General features: G+C 42.8%; 1 protein-coding gene across 1 annotated transcript; it reads right to left on the bottom strand.

Annotated features, from left to right (window-relative positions):
* Positions 1-700: 700 nt before the first annotated feature.
* Positions 701-24,828, bottom strand: TMEM40 (transmembrane protein 40). Its single transcript, XM_006129732.5, has 13 exons — positions 24,720-24,828; positions 24,316-24,360; positions 19,476-19,532; positions 16,121-16,260; positions 14,857-15,010; positions 13,059-13,166; positions 11,485-11,586; positions 9,125-9,157; positions 5,670-5,732; positions 5,295-5,366; positions 5,130-5,204; positions 4,285-4,347; positions 701-3,844 (listed from the first exon to the last, which is right to left on the bottom strand). The coding sequence occupies exons 3-13, from the start codon at positions 19,522-19,524 to the stop codon at positions 3,825-3,827; spliced, it is 879 nt and encodes a 292-aa protein (XP_006129794.3). The 5' UTR covers positions 19,525-19,532; positions 24,316-24,360; positions 24,720-24,828; the 3' UTR covers positions 701-3,824.

Genomic DNA, 24,828 nt, shown 5'->3' with positions numbered 1-24,828 from the left:
TCTCACCGCGTTTTTATCACTTTAATTGCCATGTTTCTGAGTTACTGTGTTTTGTCAGGGTTTATTTTCCTCCCAGGCCAGCAGCTCTCTCTGCTCAACCCTGTAATTGGGTCCGAGTGCTGAATTTGTGACTTTGTGTCAATATCTGTTGAAAGAAGCAGCTAAGTCTCAAATGCAGGAATGTACCAAGTAGGAGGCAAGGCTGGATTAAATTGTGAATGCAAAGACAGCCCTGAAACAGGTGTATACACTGTATAATTTCCCTCCCTCCCTCTTCTCACAGGTCTTTGTATTTTCACCAGTGTGGTACTTCCCAGCAGTACCCGATAGGGATGAGAAGGTTTAAGCCTCACCAGTTAAGATTAATCAGTGGGGCTGGAACAGCTTTCTTATCTGCCTCTTTTTGTGAGGCACCCTGCTACCGTCTGCCCTCAATATGGGGGTGGGTCTTGACTGTGCCTGTTGTGAATAAGCTCCCTCAATCCATCAGTCTCTGGCACCACAAGCATTGCCATCCAGACTGTCCCAGGGCTCAGTCTCTGTACAGTGACAGCCTCACACTGAGTGTTGACTGCTCCAAGCGTCCCTCTGGAATGTTCAGTTCCATATCACTAGACACTCGCAGAACTCGGGTTTCACTGCAGTACACAGCGGTTAGCAAGGCCCAACTCAGGATCACTTAAGCACTTAGATATGCAGATAATGAAAACAAGGGTACATTTATTATTCAAGAACAAAGCTTAAAATGATAGAAAATACAAGCATTGGAAATAAATTATTACATATAAACCAAAATCACCACATGCTTTCCTGAGCCTAAACTTAACTCCCAAGATACTTCTCTAGCAGCTACTAGTTAGTTTACTCCAAATGCTAGTTTTACCTGGCATTTTCAGCTAGGGTGGCTCAGTCTTCCCCTACCCCTTTCATAACTCCTCACCAATTGAAGAATAATTGGGGATCATCTGTACCCTAGGCATAGTTTCAAAAGTTCATTGTCTGGCCCCTAAATAGGGTAACCCTTGTTCTTGTTTTTTCCTGCAGCCCCTGCAATCTGTCTGTTTTGCTCAGACAAAATGAGTGTCCATTGCGAACCATACAGCATTCAATTTTCACATGAGAAGCATCTCTTCCTAAGTATATGTGGATTACTCACAGACCCAGGAAATACAACTTTTAGTATATATACAGAACTCCTCACATTTTTCATACATATATCTTATAGTGGTTGTGATGGCCAATGTGACACAGGTTTTCACTAGAGACCTTACATCATGTACTTTGGCAGACTAACGTGTAGATACCAGATCCTGTAACGCTTGTATGCTCCAGTGTTTTGTGCCAGTTGGCATTAGGAAGTCTTTGGGTTACATCCATTAAAAAGCTTTGGGATGAGATTCTGTGCTTTAGCTTTGAAGAGGTGCAACACAGAATTAGTAGCCTGGCACAGTGGTGGGCTAAAGTGCTTTCAGTGACCATTGCAACCTCCTGATTCTGAGCTTTTCGAGGAACAAGAGAGGCCTCCAGTATAATTTCGACAGCCATGGGGATCTAAGGTACGGCAACCTCCTGGGCATATACTATGGACCACAGCACTTCCAGGATCTCTGCAGTGATGCTGTGGCCCTGCCCCTAATGTACCCTGCTACCCTTGGCATGTCCCCTGTGACAGGGTTTATAGGGTGTCCTTGTAAGTGAGCCTGCTGTCTGCCTGTGGGGAGGATATTCTCTTCCAGACAGAATCAGAGCTTTAAGGCTCCTTTTCATCACTCCATCCGTTTTACCGAGCATAAAGGAGTGAGAGTAGAGGAGAGGATCTCACTCTTGTTCTTTGGAAAACATGTTACTGAAAAGCTTGATTATCTATATGCAGTGTTCAAAGACCCACATAGGAGATGCTGCCCATGGACAAATGATCACAGCTCCTGCTTTATGAATTCCAATTCACCTCGCCCGTTGGCCCTGAGTTTGATTAAGCACAGTACAGTAGATTACAATTCTGGCAGAACATTATTTTCAGTATATATACAACAGAGGGAGGATGTAATGTTCCTCTTCTCTGTCGCTATTAAAGACAGCTTACACAAGCTGCATCATGGCCTTCCAGAACAAGGCACTTCTGCAGCAGAAGGAAAGATGTTCCTTAGCCTTTGTTATGAGAGCAGGATGAAAATGTTCAAAATATTCTAATAGAAAAAATGCAAACACCCTGCCTCACAATTAATGTGATTCCTGAATAAAAAACTAAATTAAGCAAAAAAGGTAAATAGGATTAAAAATAAATACATAATTTCTTTTCTCTCTAGTCTCTGAGCAAAATTGAAAATATAGATCTTTTGTACTTAAAATAGGCTGCATCTTAAGATATGCCTTTTTTCCGTTTCGTTCTTTTACTTGTACCTCCCCATGCATTTTTGATGCCTTCATATACTGTCACATACAGTGTTTCTCAACCAGTAGTACCCTTGGGGGTAGTTCCCTTAGGGGTACTCAAGAGAAGTCTGGGGGGTACATCAACACAACTGAAATTTGGAGAAAACTGAATTGTTGTTTTTAAGTGTTAGTGTTATTATTTTTGTACTTTTTATACCCCAAAATTTAATCACCCGCCCGGCTACGATTAAGTTGTTTAAACAAATGTGCTGCAATCATAGGAAAAAAAGTATGTCTGAAAACTAGGGACTGGGGGTAGTTGTGTGTGTGGTGTGTTCTTCAACCAAAAAAAAGGGGGGGGGCGTACTTTATAAAAAAAAGTTGAGAAACACTGATGTATAACATTTTAACCACCTTTTTTCTACTGTCTTTAGTGCTTCCCAGTGTTTATAGGCCAACAAATTTTTTGGGGGGGAAAAACTCTATAAAATGACAAGTGTTCCCAATCTGCAGGGGGTTTTTTATTCTTTTTTCATCAGTCATTTTGTATTTCCTCTAACTACTGTCACAAGAAGAGAAATTAAATTTGCTGTCACTAATAATAATTTTCTACATTTTACCTAAATACTGTGTGTAACATCTCATCTGGCTTTCATTGCATGTAGTCATATTCCAAGCATAGTTTATCAAGGTCTGCTACAATACAGTCATCTAAATCCAAAGTAATTGTACCGTTGGTGCTCAGCTGTGCAAGCAAGCAGCCGAGAGGTTTGGCTGCTTCATGGTTTCACAAGATGGGGAGAAAGCAGAATTTCTGTGTGCCAAGGCTGACTCTTTGAGGAAAGTTGCAAACAAAGTTATTTGAAAACAGTCTTGACTAGTCCACTGGCTCAGATAGCGCTCTTCAAATGCAAGACTCTAGCCAAAGGGAAATCACTCCAATCAGTACTGGTGCTAGTGGGGATGTGTAAGTAGGTGCAACATGAAAAGTAATCCTACCCTGCACCATTGGGGGAGAGAAAGAACCCCACAAAGGTTTCCAGAGACGTTTTAAAACATCAAGGGCCTGATCCAGAGCTCAATGAAATCTATGCAAGCTGTTCCTTAATTTCCATAAGCTTTGGATTACACCTCTCACGTTGGACTGACATCATTATATTGGTGCGGAAAATAACATGGTGTGTGTAGTAACCCTTATAGCTTAAAATGCATTTATAAACTTAGCCCCACTCTATTTTGCTTGTATTGAGCCACAAATCATGTCAAAGGAAAGAATGGACATCCTGTACCACAGTTTTTATTCCTGAGTAGAGAATAACTAATTTTATGATTCATGCTTCAATATTTTAGGATAGCCATTAGATTTTTATGACCCTACCATGAAACAGCTTTATTAACTTTAGTACAATCAATCCAGAAACCAAGGACGTGTTGAACTCTCAATCTTCTGTTCAGTCAACTTTTCTAATACCTACATGATGATACAAAAAGCAACAACAAAGGATTGTCAGGAGTATTCCATTCAAATTAACTCTACTGGGCTGACTATTAACCTCCCCAATGCCACACGTCTGGATTTTCATATTTAGACACTAGCTGGAACTTGTACAAAGACCAAAAAGTAGAGAGTTATCCCAGCTCAATCACATTTCTTACTTCTTGACCATGTTTGACTAACTAAAGTCCTCTAAGTTAAGAATGTGAAAATACTCTGCCACTTACAGTTGGGAGAAATGAATTTCTAAATAAATCAGGTTCAAGGAATGAATGACAGTTCACAGTACAATCTTTTAAAAAACAGACATTGCAAGTCATAGATCTAGTTGTTTGGCTCCAATAGAAATGGGGTGCTCTAAGCTAGCTAGGAAATGTGTCTCTAGAGAATAAGACTGAGCAACAATGTGGTGTTACCTGGTATTCTGAATCTCTGAATCAGAGGAATGAAACCCTCAAGGACACTGTGAATTCGATGCACTATTTAAAAACAAAAATACAAGAGTTGTTCAGGACCAGCTAAACCTCAACATAGAAGAAGTGAAATAGAAAAGGACAAGAGATGATTGAAATATATAAACCGTTTCAGTTTGACTATTTAAACTAGGTCCTTGTGCAATTCAATTCCTAATCAAATGCTGTAAATAAAGTTTCTTGCTAACAAAACAGTTCCACACATTGTGTCTTCATATTAAGTAAGTAAAGAAGCTTCTAGTACTCTGTGATGTAACAGGAACTGTTAAGTTTCTATTAACTACTTTCCCACAAAGAAATAATTTGAGGATCTCCCTTTTTCTCCCTTTTTGGTTTTCTTTTAATTATTATTTTAAATAGCAACATTTGAGAGTCTGTTAACTAGAGAGCCATTCCTGCAGGTGTGCTGAACATCTTTAACTGTCCTTTATCTCAGTAGGAGTTGATGTTGTCCAGCATCAGAATCAGACACTGAGTTACTTCCACCTTGCTCTATGTTGTGAGGATAGTATTATTTAACCCATGCTGGAGATGTGTCTGTATCTTCAGGGACCTTGTGAATGGTAAGCAGGGAAAATGAGTCAGTATCTCATTCCAGATGTCAGAGACCAGTTCATTGCCAAATATGGCATGGAATTCTGGATGTGGGGGAGGATTATATGATATTTTACATAATCTCAGTCATTCACATTTTTCTATATCTAGTTTTTACATGATCATTTAAACTGCACTTCTCAGGTACTGATAGAAAGCTAGTTGTTTTCTGAGGAACCATAAAATACACTTACCAAAGCCAAAATATATTCCAGTAATTTCTAGAGAAGCAAAGATGACAAAACCAAGACCAAGGGAAACGATCCAATCTAAAGAGAATAAAATAAATGTACGTATTTGGTTTTGCTCTTGTCTTCCAAAATACAATAATTGATCCTTATACTTAAGTCCTGTTTTACCTTTGTAGTTGTAAAAGCTAATTAGTACGGCTCCAATGGCAAAACAAAGAATGACAAAATGAAAGAATAGATCTGAAATAAAAAAGAACATATCACTAAAATCATCATACATTTTCAGTGATAGCAGTTACAGTAAATCAGTTCTTTTCCCATCTCAGCCACATTTTGTAGTTCTACCAGACTCAAGTGAGAAGCATTGTGCATAACTTGAAGCATAAGTAGCCTGAAATAACTTCAAAATGATTAGTCGTATGCTTAAAGTTACACACCTGCTTAAGCCCCTTGTTGAACTGAAGCCAAAGCCCTCTGGTCAGTTTTTTCTTTGGCCCAAGATTCTCTAGGCTTGGGATCAGCTAAATAAAAGAAGATTCTTACCATTTTTCCGTATTCTTATCCACTGTCTTTGACATTTCTGAAGATAAGTAGCCTTTTCACAAGCTAGAGGAAAGTGACACCACTGTTAGTACAACTGTAAGTCTAAAAAAGATGTTTTGAGGGGTTGTTTTCTGAAATGAATTTTGTTTTGAAAATTATTGTAATATTGGTCCCAGGAAAGACAAACAACTGCTTTTCAAAAAAAATTAGTGATTATATAAAGATGTATCAAAACCCCAAAGCAAAATAGAACTTTTAACTGTGAGGATTTAGAAGGAGCTATATTATCATGCCACATGAATTAGGAAAACAATAGTTCTCGGCTACAGCTACACTGCTGTTTTTTTGCAGAAGAGGATATGTAAATCACGCTCGCATTTGCAAATCTTCTGATTCTTTTTGCAGCAGAGGTTTTTCCAATAAAAAGCCCCGTGTAGAAGGGGCCATTTGTCGGGGGGAAAAACCCTCTTTCACAAGACCCTGTAAACCTTGATTTAAGAGAATTAAGGGGTCTTGCAAAAGAGGTTTTTTTTCTGATAAATATCCCTGTCTACATGGGACTTTTTATTGGAAAAACCTCTTCCGCAAAAAGAATCAGAAGAAGATATGCAAAAGCGAGCACAATTTGCATATCCTATTCCTCAAGGCAGTGTAGCCATAGCTTTAGAAGCAGACATTCCTCTGGCCCTCAACACTCCAGCTTATCAAGCTGGACACTGATGATGTGTCTCAGGTCTCTGCTGAGATCCAGGTAAACCAGGATTTTGGCTAATAAGGCATTTCAAATTGAGCTTGAAGGACTTTAGTCTGTTTTCTAGGGCCACAGATACTATAGTGGAATAAACAAAAAATACGCATTATAAAGATGTGAATAGAAGCTGTTGAAGTCCAATGATTAAGGGTGTGACAAATACCATAAAATCTCGAGCTTAATGAGCACTGATGTATAATGCACACCCTGACTTTGGAATCTTAGCATAATGAAAAAATCTGAATTCCTATGTATAACGCGCCCCAGGGTTTGAAGCCAGCGAGCCTAGCAACCCCACAACTTCTGCCAACAGGTGGCTGTCCCGCAGCCAGGAGCCGAGCCGCCAGCACCAAGCCCGCTTCCTGGAGGCGGCCCTGGGCTGCAGGAGAGTGGGAGGGAAGGACACGTCGCTCCCACCTGCAGGCTTGCCCGAGAGGTTTGGGCTGCACCGTCTGTTCCCTTCTGGTGCTCGCTGAGCTCACACCTGCCACGGGGACCCCCGGGCGCAACCTGAAGGAGCACCAGAGAGGCAGTGGTGGTACCACCAGCTCCTCACTGCAGCAGGAAAGCTTCCAGGTGCAGCCTGAAGGAGCACTGGGCAGGCAGTGAGCCAGGGCGCTGCCAAAATAAAACTTTAAAAAATAACACCTATATATAATGCGCATCCTGACTTTGACCCAAAAAAAGTCGGGAAAAAAAGGGCGCATTATACTCGAGATTTTACAGTATGGCATCTTCCTACAGTAACCTGGACAAACCCTATTGAATTGTGAAATCTGACTTAAGTTTAAATATCTCAGGAGTTGCTTGTATGAAAACTGCAAAATGTGTATGCATTAGTGTGGGACTGTAAGTAACGCCTCTAGGAAGAAAAGTGCTGTGCACTTCAAAGAACTGTTTGGACCCATGTGAACCTTTAAAGTGAAGTGGGTTTCCCAGGAAATCCCTGGGGGAAGTATCTTAAAATATAATCCTAGTTTTGCAACTTCCCAGCCTTTTGAAGCTTTGCAAAAGGGCCCTTTTGGCTGCTGATCACCTTTTACACGAGGACACAATCAGAGACGGAATTGTATAAAGAACTACTTCTCTGACTCATGGTGGGTTGGGGGAGTGTGCTTGTTCTCCGGTAAGGTGGTTATAAACTTGAAACCATAGGTAAACCCAGGGGAGGGATCTGAAAGATCTGCTAGAACTCTAGTTCAAGTTGGGGTGATCTCTAGTAAGCTTATTAGCATTTGTGTAGATTCTTTTATTGTTTTAATATGGTTTTCTCTGCAATTCTTCCACCTTAAGAATAAATGTGCTTGCTCAGAAAAAAAATGCTGTTTATAACCTCTGGGGAAGGAAAACAAAATTGGCCTGCTGGAGCAGTCTGACTTGCTGGGGAATTCACAATGGAAACAGGGAACTTTACAGCCTAAAAATACCCTGGTTCTCCTCCAGTAAGAGGTAACCGCTGCGGAGCTAGTCTTAAAAGGGGGTGCTCAGCCTGGATCATGTAGGTCAATACAGGTGCAGTCCCTACGTAAAAGAATACATGGACACAAATCACATATCAGGAATGGCAATATACAAAAACCGGTAGGAGAACACTTCAATCTCCCTGGACACACAGTAGCAGATTTAAAGGTAGCCATCTGGCAGCAAAAAACCTTTTCTATATAGAAATTTGGCAAGGATTACCAAAATTCACTGTGAGATACTGTTCTTGTGTTAGGCCGGGACTGAAAGAAATCAGAAAGGGATGGACATTTTACCATATTTCTAGCCAAACTTTGAAATCAAGTTTTGAAGAGTTTTTTTTCTTTTCCTATTTATTGATCATTTGTTAATTTTACTCATAGTTATACAAATTACTGATAACAGAACAATTGTATAAAACAGTAATTTTGGTTCATATGGGTTTTCACTGTGGGTTTGGAGATCAGATAGTTCTCCAATACCCAAAGGTTCATTACTGAAATCTACTGTATATTTGAGACAATTTGTCTGTGCATCTATCTATGTGTCTGTTTTTCTGTTCAAGAACTCCTCTTAAAAGGTAAGAGTTAAAACCACCAAATTCAGTATACAGCTTCCGCTTATCATAACTTATAAAAATGTAAGAGTTTGCTTGTGCCGGGAAAATGGGATGTGCCTAGAATGGTATTGTTCTAGTAAAACCATACAGAAAAGAGAATCACTGGGTTGGATTGGGGTCACCCCCCCCCCACTTCTTGTCTGGGATTGCCCCAGTCCTGGGCCTCCCACCACCCAGGTGCTTTTTATATCTCTCCCACCCAATTCATGCAGGATTATTCCCCTTTGTCAGGGAGCCAGGGGAAAGTGCACAGTTTGCTGCATTCCCCACTCTGGCTGGGGAGTGCAGGGGGCACACGAAGTGGGACCTGTCTCAGAGGGGACACATGCAGTCCTCCCCCGGCTGTGCCTCCTGAAGCTGCAGTGGCCATGGAGAGGTGCTTCTCATCTGGCCCCAAGCTACTGTAGTGAGAAAAGGCTGGGGTGGCCCTCTTCCCACAGGGCAGCTTGCAAACTGAACCCCTCCTCCCCAGCACCACCTCAGAGCAATGATTCAAATGAAGAAAATCAAACATTGAGTTAAGGACCTGGTAAATCTTCTAGTACATTATGCATGAAAGAGAAAGCACACATATTCTAGGCTAGGGAAAACAGAGCTTCTTTGTTGCTTTTTTTATATATTTACCCACAGCAGGTGCATTTTCTCTTCTTGCAATCTCTGAAAAGCAACAAAACATTAGGACTTAGACCCTTGTAGCATAAAACAATAATCAATTAATGTCATACCCTTCGAGAAAACTCACGTGCCTATTTACAACATTTAGAAACAATGGGCCTTTTGTCAACAGCTGGTTGTACAAGAGACTATTCCCCACCATTATCCCAGGGACAAACAGCAATAGTGACTCAAAACAGAAAAAAGTCGCTGAAAAGGGCATCTCATTGGGCTGTCCACATCAGATGATGGAGCAAGTGAGAGACCAGGTCCCTCCAGCACCCCAGGAATTCAACACTAGGAACAGGTAGCAAGATCATTTTGGCTATTCACAATTGCTCTGACTACTGCTGTCTTTAAGGTGGCTGAGTCCCAATCAATTTAGAGATTTATAATTCATCCCCACTCTCATAATTGTCACTGGAAGTCAGTGCAGCTCAGCATGGAGTACAGGTGTTACGTGTATGTATCGACCTAACTAGCATATAAGGTTGGCAGCAGTGTTCAGTATCAATCAAATATTTCCCATGACCCCCGGGCTAGTCCTGCACACAAGTTGTCTAGCCTGGAAATTACCAAAGTGTGAGTAACTGGTGATGTCAACATAAACATAAGAATGGCTGTACTGGGTCAGACCAAAGGTCCATCTAGTCCAGTATCCTGTTTGCTGACAGTGGCCAATACCAGATGCCCCAGAGAGAAGGATCTCAACAGGTAATCCTCACATGATCCCTCCCCTGTCTCCCACTTCCAGAGAAACAGAGGTTAGGGACACCATTCCTACCTATCCTGACTAATAGCCATTGATGGACCAAATCTCTACGAATCTATCTAGCTCTTTTTCTGTTAAGGTTCTAGCCTTCAATGCATCCTCTGGCAAGGAGTTCCACAGGTTGACTGTCCACATCTGAGGAAAAAAGGCTGCATCTCCAGCCCCACCAAAGATACTGTGGATAAGGTTCAGGGGGAGTGGTCAGATGTGCTCATTCCCTCTTTACTTTCTAGACCAGCCAGGTATCTTACCCAGTCCTGCTAACAATGAATCGCTCTCGAAGGACTCCCTCCTAGAACCACTTTTTCCTTGCCTCAAACGGCAGCAGCATCTTCTGTCCTCAAGCCCCTTCCAAATATTGCAATAAAAGTGAGTGGCTGAGCAGGCATTTTCCCAAAATGGCCAAGCCTTCTCTCCAGCGCACAGAACCTGGTTGCTAAGTGACTCAAGTGACAAATCTGCCCAAGGAGCAGGAAGGATGAAGTGGAGAATGCATGAGGGCAATCAACTCTGCCACTGCAGTATCCTTAGTGCGACAGCAGGGGGCACACAGGCCTTTAGTAAGGTTAATGCTCTTGCTGCCGCATTTCAAACCATGGTGAATGGAATTAGGCTAGGCTAGCAACGCCTCTACCTGGATTTTCATTGGCTTTTGTCCAGGATCCTATTTCAGCCAAGTTTTTCAGTGTATGGATGCAGCAGGGTCTGGGGAGGGGAGGAGGAAACGGCACTGAGTATCAGCACCTTACTGAAAACAAGCTCCAAGCAGCTCTCAGCCTCGTGGCCACATTGACCAAGGGAGTCAAACAACAGGATGGAGCTAAGGGAAATGCCACATGCGAGTGTCCTGGGGCAGAATGAATTGTCCTTCATAATCACTAGGTCCCTCCTTAAAAGGAATGAACAAAACCATTGTATATAGAGTCCATCTGCTCCTGGCTGGTCTAACACACGAGTCACTATCCCCTTGTCAGCTCTACAAAAGGCAGCTGAAAGATGTCATAAAAATCAGCATCGACCTTTGACATCCGTCAACTACCACAGAGCTAACTAACAGCACAGAACCCTGAGAGCCAGGACTGGTGGCTGTACACAAACTCTATGGGAATGTGGGAAAGTTGGCCACACCCATGATAAGTGGATATCCAGGTAACTAAAATCATGTTGGACCACGGATGTTGCCAGACCAGAGACTGCCAGACTAGAGAAGTTCAACCTATATTCTCATCAGGCTTAATGAAAAATATTTTAGCAACACCAGAACAACTGGCACAAACATTTTGTTTTGGCCATACTGTCATAAAAACCATTTGGATATGGTTTGGAAGTCCTGGCCCTTGTAAACAACTTGTTTCTGCGCTGTCTTTAGAGATGCTGGCATAGCAGAAAGATCAGCAATATCTGTCTGAATACAGCAGAAAGTTGCAGTAATAGGGTCTGTGTTTTTTCACACCACTGTATAAAGAACTACTTCTAAAATACAATTCACTTGGTTCGAGCTGTTAGAAAGTTAATTATAATAGGGGTCCCTATGGGAAAGAAAAACTTATTTGCATACCACTTCCATCTTGATTTTCATGGTCTTGGTCTTCCTGACTTTGTTTATGAGAAATTGGCTTAACTGTTGCCACAGAGACTTTTTTCTTGCCAGCACTGGTTGCTAATAAGGAAAAAAATTATAGTGAAGTACTACACAGCGTTAGCAGCTTCTTCTGTATGTCCCTTAAACTACTTTATGAGGTGCCTTTGCACAGGTTTCAGAACACACCATGAACACCTTTCAGAGTGCAGGCAAATAAACATTCACTTGGTGAGAAATCTGAGAAAAGTCACTATTGTTATGCACTGAAATGTATCTTTCTGGAAGGAATGTGCATTGATACACCAATAAATCACTTTCCTCACAATACCTTTTTAAGCTGCTAAAACCTCTTACTTATTTGTGATGGGATGCTCACCCACACCAGATTGGAAGAGGTTAATTGGAGGCCTGGTGAACCTACCACACCTTATCCCAGAAAGAAGCAGAGGAGGAAAATCCTTCTAGCAGCCTAGGGAAACTCTGCAGGAAGCAGCCACTTGGAAGGAAGCTGCATGAAGCAGCCAGTCAGGGCCCAGCAGGCTAATACAGAAAGAGGGGCAGGGCAGTTGTTGTGGGAGCCCAAGAAATGAGGACTGTACTCCCAACAAGTTGCAGCAGAGGTAGCACCTTAGAGAGAGTAGTTGTTGGCAGGTGCTGGGGGAGGTGGGGGATCAAGAGGCAGTTCCTAGCTAGCTGCTGAGATTTGCTGTCTGAATGTCCTGAAAAGAGGGTGAAGAAGTTACTGGAGTTATAGGGAAGTGGCCCAGAGAACTGAGGCAGCATAGAAGGAAATTAAGGAGATGCAGCAGGAGGCGGCTGTCTGCAGGGTCCCTGTGTTGAGACTCACAGCAGTTGACAGGGACCCCCATTCACCACTGTGGAGGTGGCCAAGTGGTACCCATCACAGATGGTGATGTGACCAGAGCCATGGCTGTGTTATGAAGTGGATGCTGCGGGACTTGGACTGAGGTAGGTCTGTAGATGGAGAGGATGACAAGAGAGGCACCACCTGGAGAGGGTGCGCTGGGTGGCAGAGCTAATCCCCATGACGGTTAGTAGGAAGAGCTGCTGTAGTGAGTGGGCCCCATCACACCCCTCATGAGAGAAATCTTTAGAGAGGACTGAATAATAGAGGCAGGTTTGTTTTCTCTGTGGAAGGAATTAGAGGAATACTCTCTTCCTCAGCAGGTTGCCTCTACTTCCTTCCACAACCATAGTGCCAGCTTCTTATCTCTTCCCTTCCACTTGCTGACCTTTCATCCTTCCACCCTAAGTCCCAGAGTTGTTGAGCTGTTCGTTGTGCCCATAGTGACTAGCAATATTCATATACCACCTCTCCACTGACAGCTACTATTTTGCACCTGATGAATCTAAAGATGTTGATTTTTTTACATCTCCATTTTGCATAGTTTCTTATTTCAGAGCCTGTTGAATCCCTGCAGAAATTGCACAGGATTCTGTTGTATAAATCTGAGCCTTTAGTCAGACTACCAACTGATTTTTTTTAACCACTAAATTCAAAGCAAAAGCAAGACAATATTTCCTTGTACCTCGTGGTTGTGTTTCTGTGGGCTCCCACGATGTCCTTTCAGCCTCACTTTCTTCCTGTGAGAATCTGAAGATTTTTTCCAATTCATTAAGTAGTTTCAGTTTTTCATCTGTTAAAATATGGACACATTGGAAACTAATATTTAAGGTCTTCCTACTTTACAGCCATGCATTATTAATAATGGAGCTCCTCCAGGAAAATCAAATCTTAACTTTTTTTCCTTTCTAGTGTACATACATCACTACATAAGGGAAAGCATGACCTAAACAAGTGTTCAAATGCTTTCTTGACAATTAAAAAAAATGTTTAAAATGCTGTTTTGGTAGAAGCCCAAGACATCTTATCATGGACTTTACCATGTCCATGCTTTAAATTCCCATGAAAATTCACACTGTCAGACGCAAACACAAGTAGAACAAGAGGGGTGGTTTTGCTGAAAGGCTTAATTGTTCACCAACTTCTGGGCTGCTATTTTCCCATTATAATTTTGATCTAATTGTGCTGTATCATCACCACTTCTTGTAGCCATAAGACAGAGCGCTAAATGTTGTGCTTGCTAAACCATGCTGGGTTCTGAGAATTGGGTTGTAGGCATATGAAAAATGTTTCCAGAGAAAATTTTCCAAAGAAATTGGCAGTCACTGGTGCATTTTTGGTAATTCTTCATGGGTTTAAAGGTAATGTTGCACAGAGATCCTGAACAAGGCCCCATGTATCCGATTACCATTATTTATTTGTATTAGTGTAAAGCCAAGGATCAGGATGCCATTGCGCTAGGCACTATATAAACACAAAACAAAAAGACAGCCCCAGCCGCACGAGCCTCCTTCTGTTGTGATGTGGGTTTTCGGGGAGGGTGGGAAATACCATCAATTTCACCCTTTTTGAATGTTTAATAATCAGGACATAATTATTCTGGAACAGCTATTTTGGTACATTTCTAAGTGTAACTACACTGGATCAGTCCCTCCTATATGTTCCTAACAGAGGGGAGTGAAATAGGTTCAGCAAAAGCCAAAACTACTGGCAATTTGTGTTCTTTCATAACTCATTACAGATTTGAATGTGGGCTTATGTCTCACATGTTTTGCCATGTTTTGTAAGCTTTGGCTCAAAAATAGACCCTTTTGCCATTCAAAGAAACCTGTCCCAAACAAAGCCAGGCTTTCAGATTCAGAGATCAACACTCCAGATTCTGTACATTTCCTATTCAAAATTAGCCATGTTATCAAATTTCCCAGGAAAATGAGACAAGGCAGACAGACTGACCATATACACAATGGTAAAAACACATGTATGTGAAATTTTGCTACAACGTTTCCACAAGTTAGGCCAGCTGTCAGCCCAATGCAGCAGCTCAGTGCACTGCAGATTTGATCAGTTGGCCAGCTGCAGTTTTTGTGAGAGTTGTTTTTTGCTCTGATTAATCTAATCAGTATGTTTGTGTGGTGGGGGAGGGAATGGGGGACACGGGATGACTCTGATGTCAATTTGGCATAGCTGCTTTGACTTTACCACTAGGTGAGGCTCTTGACCCAAAGTGGTTAATACCTTTTTCCACACAAACCATGCAAAGTAGAGTAAGTACAGTCGCCATCTCTCTAAATAGCTTCCATCTGGCACTTTCTCTATTCATTTTACTGTAATCCACTTCTGTTCCCTTCCCAGCACACGTCAGTGTTTTGAAATAAAACGAAAGTCCTGGTCTGGCTGTAGCCATTTTTAACAAAACAGAGCGATTATGCCTTGCCTACACGCTAGACTTGGTCTGGAAGAATGTGCAGACAATTAATACTCACCATTTTTCTTGGAGCTGGGCAACTGACTGTAGGCGGATTGATCTTTCATCTTTAGCAGCAGGTAAAGCACAACCATTGCATTCTCTCCTTTTTCCCCTACGGTCTTCAAGGAGGCTGCACGTTCATCAGCTGTGTTTATGCCTCTGTTAAGGAGCTGAAAGAAATGTAAGTTACTCTTCCAACAGGCCTAGTAATAAAACCAAGCACTTACTGTTAAAGTGCTTTATAAGCATCAGCCAACACACCTTGAGAAAACACAGGAATACCCTTATTTACAGCAGAGGAAACGTGGTGTGTCCAAGACCAAACCTGGGATTAGCGCTCAGAGGAGCTTGGCTTCCGGTCCAGTGTTCAGACCATACTGCTTTTGCCAAGCTACCGAACAAGCACTCAATGTGGCATGGTGCCAGAAGTGATGCATGGGAGGGGCATACATGGTCATATGCCCCTCCTTAAAATGCCAAGGGGGGCAAGGGCTCAGCAGCAAAGCTGGAAGGGAAGAGGCGGGGCTACCAGAGTGTTTTCTCTTCTGGTTCTGACCATGCTGCCTGCCTGGGATGCTGCCCAATGCAGGGCAGGGCAGTGGCTGCACTCTCTCATACAGCTGCTATGCTGCACTGGGCACTGGCCCAGGCAGGCAGTGTGGTCAGAGACTGCCTGGGAGACTGCACAGTGAACAGCCCCCTCTCCCAACAGGTAATGTGCCATGGGGAGGGGATGGAGAGAATGTGAGGTGCCCAAACTGGGGACAAGAAAAAGTCACTGGGGAGCATGTGGAGAGGTCATGTTTCCCTCCCACAGCTGGTACCCCCTTTATGACCCTCCCACTGGCCACCCCTGCATGGCACAATAGCATTAAACTTGTCATCCTACTTGGTGGCTGAGTCACTGGACTGGAAAAGTATTGAGCAAGTTTCTGGAATGGACATGTGACCATCTGAATAGCTTTCCAGGCTACCTTATAAGGTCACCATTAGTGCTCTTGCTTTAAAGAAAACAGGTGAATAGATACTGAGAACTACACTGGGGAGCTAACATTTCTGAAGGTTAATTTTGTCTCAGTTGTAGCAATGAAAGTAAATCCACACTTTGGGCTTGATTCTGACTTTAACACAAAGGCCCTTTTTTGCAACTGTGCATAAATGAAGATCAGGCTCTATATTTTATCCTCCCAAAGAAGGGTGGACAAGCAAATCCATGCAGCCAATAAGGAAATAATATTTTACAAAGAACAAAAGAAAATGAGGTTTCCTTAGTAACTTACATTGTGGGATTCTTCAATGGTCAGACAGGCTGGGTTAACGGTGGCTAAACATTTTATTAACAACTCCCAGAAGGACTGGTTCATTGCCTCAGATGTTTCCAGGTAATCAGCATCAGCAGTAAAAGCTTTCTGAAAAATGTCTGGAGGAAAGATTTTTGTACAATTAAGAAGAGTGCACTCAGGGCAGTCTTGTGATGAGGTGTTACCGTCATGCTCTTACATAGCTTTGGTAATGGACAGGTCCCTGTAGTGTGCTTGGCTTCTAGGGAAAGGAGTAACATGGAAGGCATTTCTTTATGTCTTTTCCTCAGCCTCTCCTCATAAGTCCTCCACTGGAGTCTCTCCAACGTGACCTAAAAAAATGCCTGGTTTGCCCAAACTCAACAAGAGAATCTCGTAAGTTGCTAACACAGTCTTAGCACCTTTGTAATGCCATTGTTCCCTTGGAGGAAGAAGAGGAAATACCTTTTTTAAGCTACAGGCTGTGACAGGGACAGAGTGGGTATCAAAAGGTACTGGTGTGAATCTGCTAATCAGGCAGTACTGTCTGAACGCATCAACCCACTTAGGCTATGTCTACACTACAAGATTCTTGCGCAAGAGCACGTCCACGCCTCAAAGCGCATCGCAAAGGTGACGTGCTTTTGCGCAAGGGAGCGTCCACACTGCCTGGACACTCTATGGGTTTTCCCATATGGGTTTCTTGTGCAAGAAACCCCTCTGGAGCATCCACACTTGCCTTTTCGCGCAATAGCTGTAGAAGAATGCCTTGTAGAAGGAGGTTTACCTACACCGGCAAAAGCCTTCTATTCTGCTGTTTTACTGCTGATTTACTTGCGCAAAAGCACATTTGAAGTGGGGACACTCCGCAGGTTTTTGCGCAAAAAGGTTGCAACGTAGATATAGCCTGAGGGTACATCTAGACTGCAATTAGACACCCACGACTGTCCTGTCAGCTGAGACAGGCTGCAGGGCTGTTTCCTTGTGATGGAGGCATTCTGGCTTCGGCTGCAGTCAGACCCACAAATGGGGAGAGATGGGGCAACTACCCCAGAGCCTGGTGCTTGAAAAGGGCCTGGGGCTCCTGGCCGCCACTGCCACCACTGTAGCAATGGTGGCAGCCAGAGCTCTGGGCCTTTTAAATCATCACTGGAGCACTGAAGGGCTGGCGGATGGCGTAGCTAGCCCCAGCCCTGCCCCTTCCGTCTGAGGCCCCACCACTTCCAGGAGCACAGAGCTGCTCCCCACCAGGCCCACGGGCTGACAGAACTGCAGCCCAAGCTCTGGCATCCTCTTACCTCATAGGGTCCTAGAAACCAAGCTCCAGCTTGAGTCTAAACATGGACACTTCAGTGAAACAGCCCCAGAGCCTGAGGTTCAGGAGCCTGATTCAGCTCGCATGTGCAAGCCACAGGATTCTAATGGCAGTGGAAACATCCCCGGTGGGTAGGAAGGGTTGAGCTCAGAATAGTAAGGGAGCAAAGTCAGATTAAAGCAAGCCCCTGACTGTTGAGCTGCATTTGTGGCATATGCAGTAGGAGTGATTCTGATTTCTGGGCACTGAACCCTCAGTTAGGGTTGCCAGATGGTTTCAGAAAAAAATACCGGAAAAAAAAAGCCAGGAAAAAGTTTGTTGAGGAACCCCCCTCCCCTTCCCCCTCCCCCTCCCCCGCCCCCGCCCCATCACCACCAATGTGGCCCCTTTAAAAACTGTGTGGTGAGGCTTTTTGGCCCTAACAGGCTACCAACGGCCACCTTGCCTCCCTGCACCCAGCTGGACAGCTCCCTGGTAAGCATTAGGGTTGCCAGGCTGCCTCCATATTGAGCCAGACAGCCTGGGATTTTTGCCTCCTGGCTGGAAAAAAATCAGAAAGTACTGGACATTTTAGATGTCTGGTATTTTCTAATTTTTTTTTACCAGACAGGAGGCGAAAATACCGAACTAGCCGGTTCAATACTGGACACCTGGCAACTCTACCCTCAATATAACCATGTTCCTGCCTATCTGTAAGGGAATGGCAGCTAAGGGATCCGGGATGGATGATTTGTCCAGATGACACAACACACTCTTGATTTCGCTCATGGGGATTTAATGTTTATTCGTTCATTGTCTGTTCTCGTTCTTAATCTCTTTGTAGTTTGGGGATGTAACACAATGGGTGACTTCATGGACTTTGTGTCTTAGCAGTGCAACATGCCCCAAAAATGGAGGGCAAAGGTGACCATCAGTTGTCTCTGAGTTCTGGGGACTGTGCAGAAAAGTACCTGGGGATTACAGTGAATGAGAGGCTGGATATGAGTCAACAGTGTGCCCTTGTAGCCAAATATGCCAACAGCATATTGGGGTGCATTAGTAGGAGCACTGCCAGCAGATCTAGGGAAGTGATTTTTCCCCTTTATTTGGCACTGGTGAAGCCACATCTGGAGTATTATGTCCAATACTACTCCCCTCCCCCATTACAGAGAGGATGTGGAGGCACTGGAGAGAGTCCAGTGGAGGGCAACAAAAAGGATGAGAGGGCTGGAGCGCATGACTTACAAGGAGAGGCTGAGGGATTTGGGCTTATTTAGTCTACAGAAGAGAAGAGTAAGGGGGGATTTGATAGCAGAATTCAACGAGTTGAAGGGGGTTCCAAAGAGGATGGAGAGAGTCTGTTCTCAATGGTGACAGATGACAGAATGAGATGCAATGGTCTCAAGTTGCAATGGGGGAGCTCTAGGTTGGATATTAGGAAAAACCTTTTCACTAGAAGGGTATGTCTAGAGTACATGCCTCGTCGACAGAGGCATGTAAAATAGGCTACCCGACATAGTCAATGAAGCGGGGATTTAAATATCCCTGGCTTCATTAAAATAAAAATGGCCGCCACACTGTGCCGGCTCAACTGATCGTCAGCACAGCACGGAAGTCAAGATGCAGATCGGTCGAGAGGGGAAGCCTTTGTCGACCATTCCCGTATGCCTCGTAGAACGAGGTTTACAGGAGCGGTCGATAAAGGATTCCCCCGTCGACCAATCCATGTCTTGACTGCCACGCTGTGCCGATGATCAGCTGACCTGGCACAGCACGGCGGCCATTTTTATTTTAATGAAGCCGGGGATATTGGTGTTAATGCCAAAATAGAAGTTAAAAAAATCAGAAGAGAAACTAGAATAAATGCAAGCAGCTCAGCCTGAAGTGGTGCCCATCTGCTGCCTGATACATGAACCTTCCGTGTGTTACAATGTTTTCCAAATGGTGATGGATCAAAGCATATTTTCAGAGGGACCAAGTTCTGCAGCACAACAAAAGCTGGGAGATAGGTTGTGATGTGACAGTGATCAGACCTTGGCCTCCATGTTTCCCTTCCCTTACCTTGTTGCTTTTTGGTGAGAACTGGAAGGGAGAAGCTGAAGTTTTCCATTGCTGTGTCTGTAAAAACAGAGTTTTAAAATAAGCTTGAGCTTCTCTGTGCTCTCCCCAATGGGCATCGATGGGGACACAGAGCATGTCGTTACAGCACTTGGAATTCTGACATCACTCATACATTACATTCCTGCAACCCTCACTTAGGCAAAACTCCCTTTGAATCAATGGGCGTTCACATGAGTGAGCACAGCTGGATTATGCCATGGGCATTATGAAAGAACTAGTGTATTATCCTGAGTAAAAATAAAAGAATTCTGAATCATAGAAGTTTTTGTTGCTATTGTAAAAATATTTAATTATTTGTCATAAGTGTGTGTAACTTAATGATAATTGCTCACTCATTAAATCTTCATTTGAGAGTCCTCATTCCTTAAACTGGAAATAGGGCAGATCAGGGGGGATATGGGAAACTCTGTTAATATTTTCAGGAGGTTAATGTCATGGAGGTGAACTGAAATTATTTAAGTCGTGAAATAAAACATTTATTTAATTTGCCAGATTTACCCCCACCCCCAGATTAAGAGTTCTATGTATTTTCCTGTATTAATGAACAAGAAGCTATGTGTTGGAAAAGCCTCAGGTTGAATCCTTGCTTAGCCATATATTTACCATGTGGCCTTCAGCATGTCAGTATGTCTAGACTGGCGGGTTTTTCCAGGATACATCCAGGGAATGCGTTTGCTCTTCCGCTTTTTTTGCAGAAGAGCCAACGCACTGTTTTGGGAAGCCCTGTATACCTTGTTCTACAAGGAATAAAGGCTCTGCCGAAAGAGGAGGCTTTTCCTCCATTTGGCCCCGTTTACGCAATTTGAATAGCTTTTTCTGAGAAAAGAGTGTAGTCTAGACTTAGCCTAACCCACTTTAAGACTAACCCTAAAATAATACTTACCTCTCAAGTGTCTGCACAAACTAATTAGTTAACGATTTGTGAAGTGCTTTCAAGTTATTATTCCAGCTAATGATACTATGAGTTTCCAGAGAAGAACAGAGATTTCGAGAAATGCAGCTGTGCTCTGTTTAACAGTAGAAACTGGCTCAGTGAAAATATAGAGCCCTGAACTCTGGCTGCACAGGTTTCAGTTTGCTTTAGGTCACATGTAACATCAATTTTTAATCAGAGTACCCAACTGATTTTTATTCCCTGTTCACAATAGATAGGCCTGTTAGCCTGACACTACCTAGACAAGACCCAGTTTTCAGTTGCTTATAACTTTACCAAACTGAAATTTTCCATACCAAGTGTCTGTCCCCAGTTGAAGTTTTTTTGAAAATTGCAGCCATAACAGTTTAGCCCTTTCTTAGAACAATGGTAGGAGAAATACATAATTTTGCCCATATTAAAAAATTCTGGCAACCATTTCTTTGGGACAGAGACTTGAAACTCGGCAGGAATGTGCCTCTCATTGTCCTAAAAATTGCTACATGGATTTGGCCAAGTTAGATGCCTTTGAAAAATTATAGTTTGCACATGCTCAGTAGAGACATCAGAATGTAGCAAATAAAATCTCTGGTGAGTCCATCCACTCTGAGTGTGCTCAAACCTCTCACAGGTTTCAGAAGTGACCAGATGCCCACACAGTGACTGAGCATGCTCCAGCCCAAGGCTACACTGGTGAAGCTGTAATGGGCTGTTGTGGGCCAAGATGGGGCTGTTCATGGGAACTGAGAGCAGGAAGTCAGTCTCTTCAGTGTGCTCAGTGAATTCCCCTGAAGGCAACCAGGTAGCATGGAGGAGGAAGCAGTATGAGTAGAATGCAGAGGGGATCCAGGAAGGGAGAGGAATGGACTTGCAGCAAGGAGTCTGGTGAGACTGGGAAGGGAGAGAGGAAAGAAACTGGGCCTGGCTGGGAAAGGACTCTGCACCTGGAAGCTGGAGGGAGGGAAGGACCTGAGGCAAGGTTTTGTGGGAAAAAGAATATGTGATCAAGTCATTTTTTATATATGGGGAAGCATTAAGTTTGCACGGGTAACCTTCATTTTGGTATTTCCTAACATCTGAGCACTTAACCTTGCAAGGTAGTATTACTTTAATATAGTTCTTTGTGTGCAACAGTCTCTTAGATTAGAAAAGAAGTAAATACTTACACATTAAATAATTAATTATTGTTTTTTACTACAATGGGCCTGATTTCAATTCACAGTAGTATCAAGCAGGAGTGAATGGACTAGTGAGAGGCAGAACTGATATTTTGCAGAAACACTGCTTTTAATCAAGGTGGAATATTTTTCACTTTAAATAATGACATTTTTATGCTGATGTATAATTCAGAGTATTTAATTTTGTCAAATTGAATTGAAATACTTATGGGTGCTGGAACAATTTGTATAGTGGTGGTGCTGAGAGCCACTGACCTAAACTGTGTAAACTCTGTATATAATGGACACAAAGTCAGGGGATACTGTAGCTCCAATTCCAGCACCTATGGAAATACTAGGGGAGAAAAGGGGGGAAATTATTTAACATAAGTTTTATCTCCCTTCTTGTGAGTCTGGGGATTTGGATATTTAATAACACACACTGTTAATTCACTGAATGTTTATAGTCTGCAAAAAACATTACAGGCAAGGGATCTTTCCTGCAATTTTCAGCCTGAAGTGAAACTTGGGTCACAGGGATGGGAGTTTAGCCAGTATATGCTTTAATGGGCTAATGCCTTTATTGTGTCTAATATATTTGGTACATTAGACAAAATACACTTTTGGTGCCACTCCCTATTCCAGGTATATTACAACACTCCTTAAGATTATTAGCGTACATGAGATTGAAAAGAACATTGCTTCACCCCATTGACTGTGTCCTTCTGCAAAGGACTGGAAAGAAGAATAAATATGCTGCGGATTCCTGAGCTGTGCCCTGATAAGGCCTAATCAATCCTTGCCCTTTAGTGCAGGGATTTTCAAAGGAGTGGAAAGGAATCAGGCACTTAACTTCCATTTAATTTCAATAGGATGTGAGCAGTCCCCTTGTGTTCTTTGATAGTAAGTCTAAATCGGGACAGGCATTAAGCAGCCTTTATTTATACTTTATTTACTTACACATCCACAGATCCGGCCACTCACAGCTACCATTGGCCGCGGTTCACCCTTCCTGGCCAATGGGAGCTGTGGGAAGTTCACAGGCTGGGCCACTGCTTCCTGTAGCTCCCACTGACTGGGAATGGCAAACCACAGCCAATGGGAGCTACAAGTGGCCATACCTGCAGGCGCACAAGTAAATAAAGCATCTGTCAGCCAACCATGTCCAATCCATGGACTGCTTATTGCCCACCCTTGGTCTAAACACACAAATAATTACTTATTTGTTGTTAATTATTATTATTTTATTCTTCTTCCATGGAAAAGTCCATCCCCTGTAACTGTAAATTTCTGAGACCTGTATTAGTAGATTAGACACAGGAATGACAAGATTATATTGGCATTTCAGGTGTGATATTTGTTGAGGGGGAATGTTGGGACATGCATAATAGTTCTGATCTCGTGATGTAAATCAGAACGTAATGTCTCTGAAGTCTGTTTAGAATTACACTAGAGTAAAATTTGTATGAGATTAGAGTCAGGCCTCTGATGAGGCCTTTTTGTTTGGAGTTAAGAAACCATGTAAACAGCTGCCTGGGGAAGCCATTTGCAGCTCACAAGTTTAATTGATCCCACAAAACCCAAGAACTATGCTTTCTGATCTTGAGTGCCATCTATGGGCACTGTCTCTATTAAATGTCCATTTACACATGCAAAGACATACAGCAGTGATTCTCAACCAGAGCATACGTGTACAACTGAGATTTTCCAGGGGGTTCATCAGCTCATCTAGGTATTTGCCCAGTTTTAGAACAGGCTACATAAAAAGCACTAGTGAAGTCATTACAGACCAAAACTTTACAGATACAGGGGACTTCTTTCTATGACTCTATATATTATCCACTGAAATGCAGGTACAATATTTATATACCAATTGTTTTATTTTGCAATTATATGGTCAACATGAAACACTGCAATTTTTCAGTAAAAATGTGCTATGACATTTTTGTATTTTATGTCTGATTTTGTAAGTAAGTAGTTTTTTAAACTAGTTAAAACGTGGAGTATGCAATACAAATCAGCCCCCTGAAAGGGATAGAGTAGTTCAGAAAGGCTGGGTGCCTCTGGTGTACAGCAGTCCTTTAACAGTCTCTGTTTATGTAGCCATATTCTTGTGTTGTGTGTGTCTACATTGTTGTTTTCAAAAAGCTAAAGACTAAGGTGGCTTTTAAAAAAAAAAAAAAAACTTTAGAGGACTTAATGCAGCCCCATAGAACTCACATTTATAACTGGAGAAAAATTAAAGCAAAAAACTTCTCACTTATTTAAGCTATTGTCTATCTCTTCACTACAGTGATAATTATTTTAAAATGACACATCAGAGGGATTCAGAGGGGTAGCTGAGTTAGTCTATAACAGGAAAAACTTAAAAAACCAACAAATAGACTGGTAGTACCTTAAAGATTAACAAAACATGTAGATGGTATCATGAGCTTTTGTGGGCACAGCCCACTTCAGATGACAGGAGTGTCATCAGAGGGAGTCAGATAATAACCAACTTTTTAGGTGATTGATTTTTAGACCCAATCCATTTAATATTGTCCTTTAAATCACAAAGATTGCTACCATGTCAATTCAGTTCCCAGAGGAAAATAAATAAACACATTGTTTCTATATCACAGTTAGAAGCAGCAGCCTACAACAATATCAAAAAAGAACCAAATCAAAAATCCTCAGATGTAACTTTATTCTCTATGTGCTTGGCATTTACCTGCTCTTCTGCCGGCACTGCTGCTTCAAAGGTGAACCGTCCCGTCTGAAAGGCAGAGAGGGGTGTTTGTGACAGGAGCCTGGGCCTGGCAGAGAGATAGTGACTAGATGTCTGAGTGAGTTAGTCACGTGTCTTGGGTTGGTTGTTGCATGAAGGGGCTGTGAAATCACAGTCCTGATGGGGATGACATACGGTGCTGCTCCCTTAGGTTGCCTGACTCACCAACGCAGGAATGGTTTCATTTCCTCCTCCAGGCTGTGAGCGCCTTACATAAGTTTTACCCCAAACACCGGGGAGTGAATGTGGAACTTCCACCAACTCCGGGAGTCTCCTGATTTCGATGAAAGGAGGTGGTGGGGCCTCGGGCCCATGAATCAGTCAGGCATAAATGCAGCCCAACTCACCTGATGAGTCTGGGTGATGGTTGCAGCAGCAGCAGCAGCTTCTATTTTCTGGTTGCCTCATAAAGAGCAGAGAGGAAATGATATCTCAATACTTTCCAGTTTTGTTTTG

The sequence above is a fragment of the Pelodiscus sinensis genome, chromosome 11, assembly GCF_052426305.1.
Source record: "Pelodiscus sinensis isolate ZL-2025 chromosome 11, ASM5242630v1, whole genome shotgun sequence".
NCBI classification, from domain to species: Eukaryota; Metazoa; Chordata; order Testudines; family Trionychidae; genus Pelodiscus; species Pelodiscus sinensis.
This window is presented reverse-complemented; position numbering and strand designations above follow the sequence as displayed.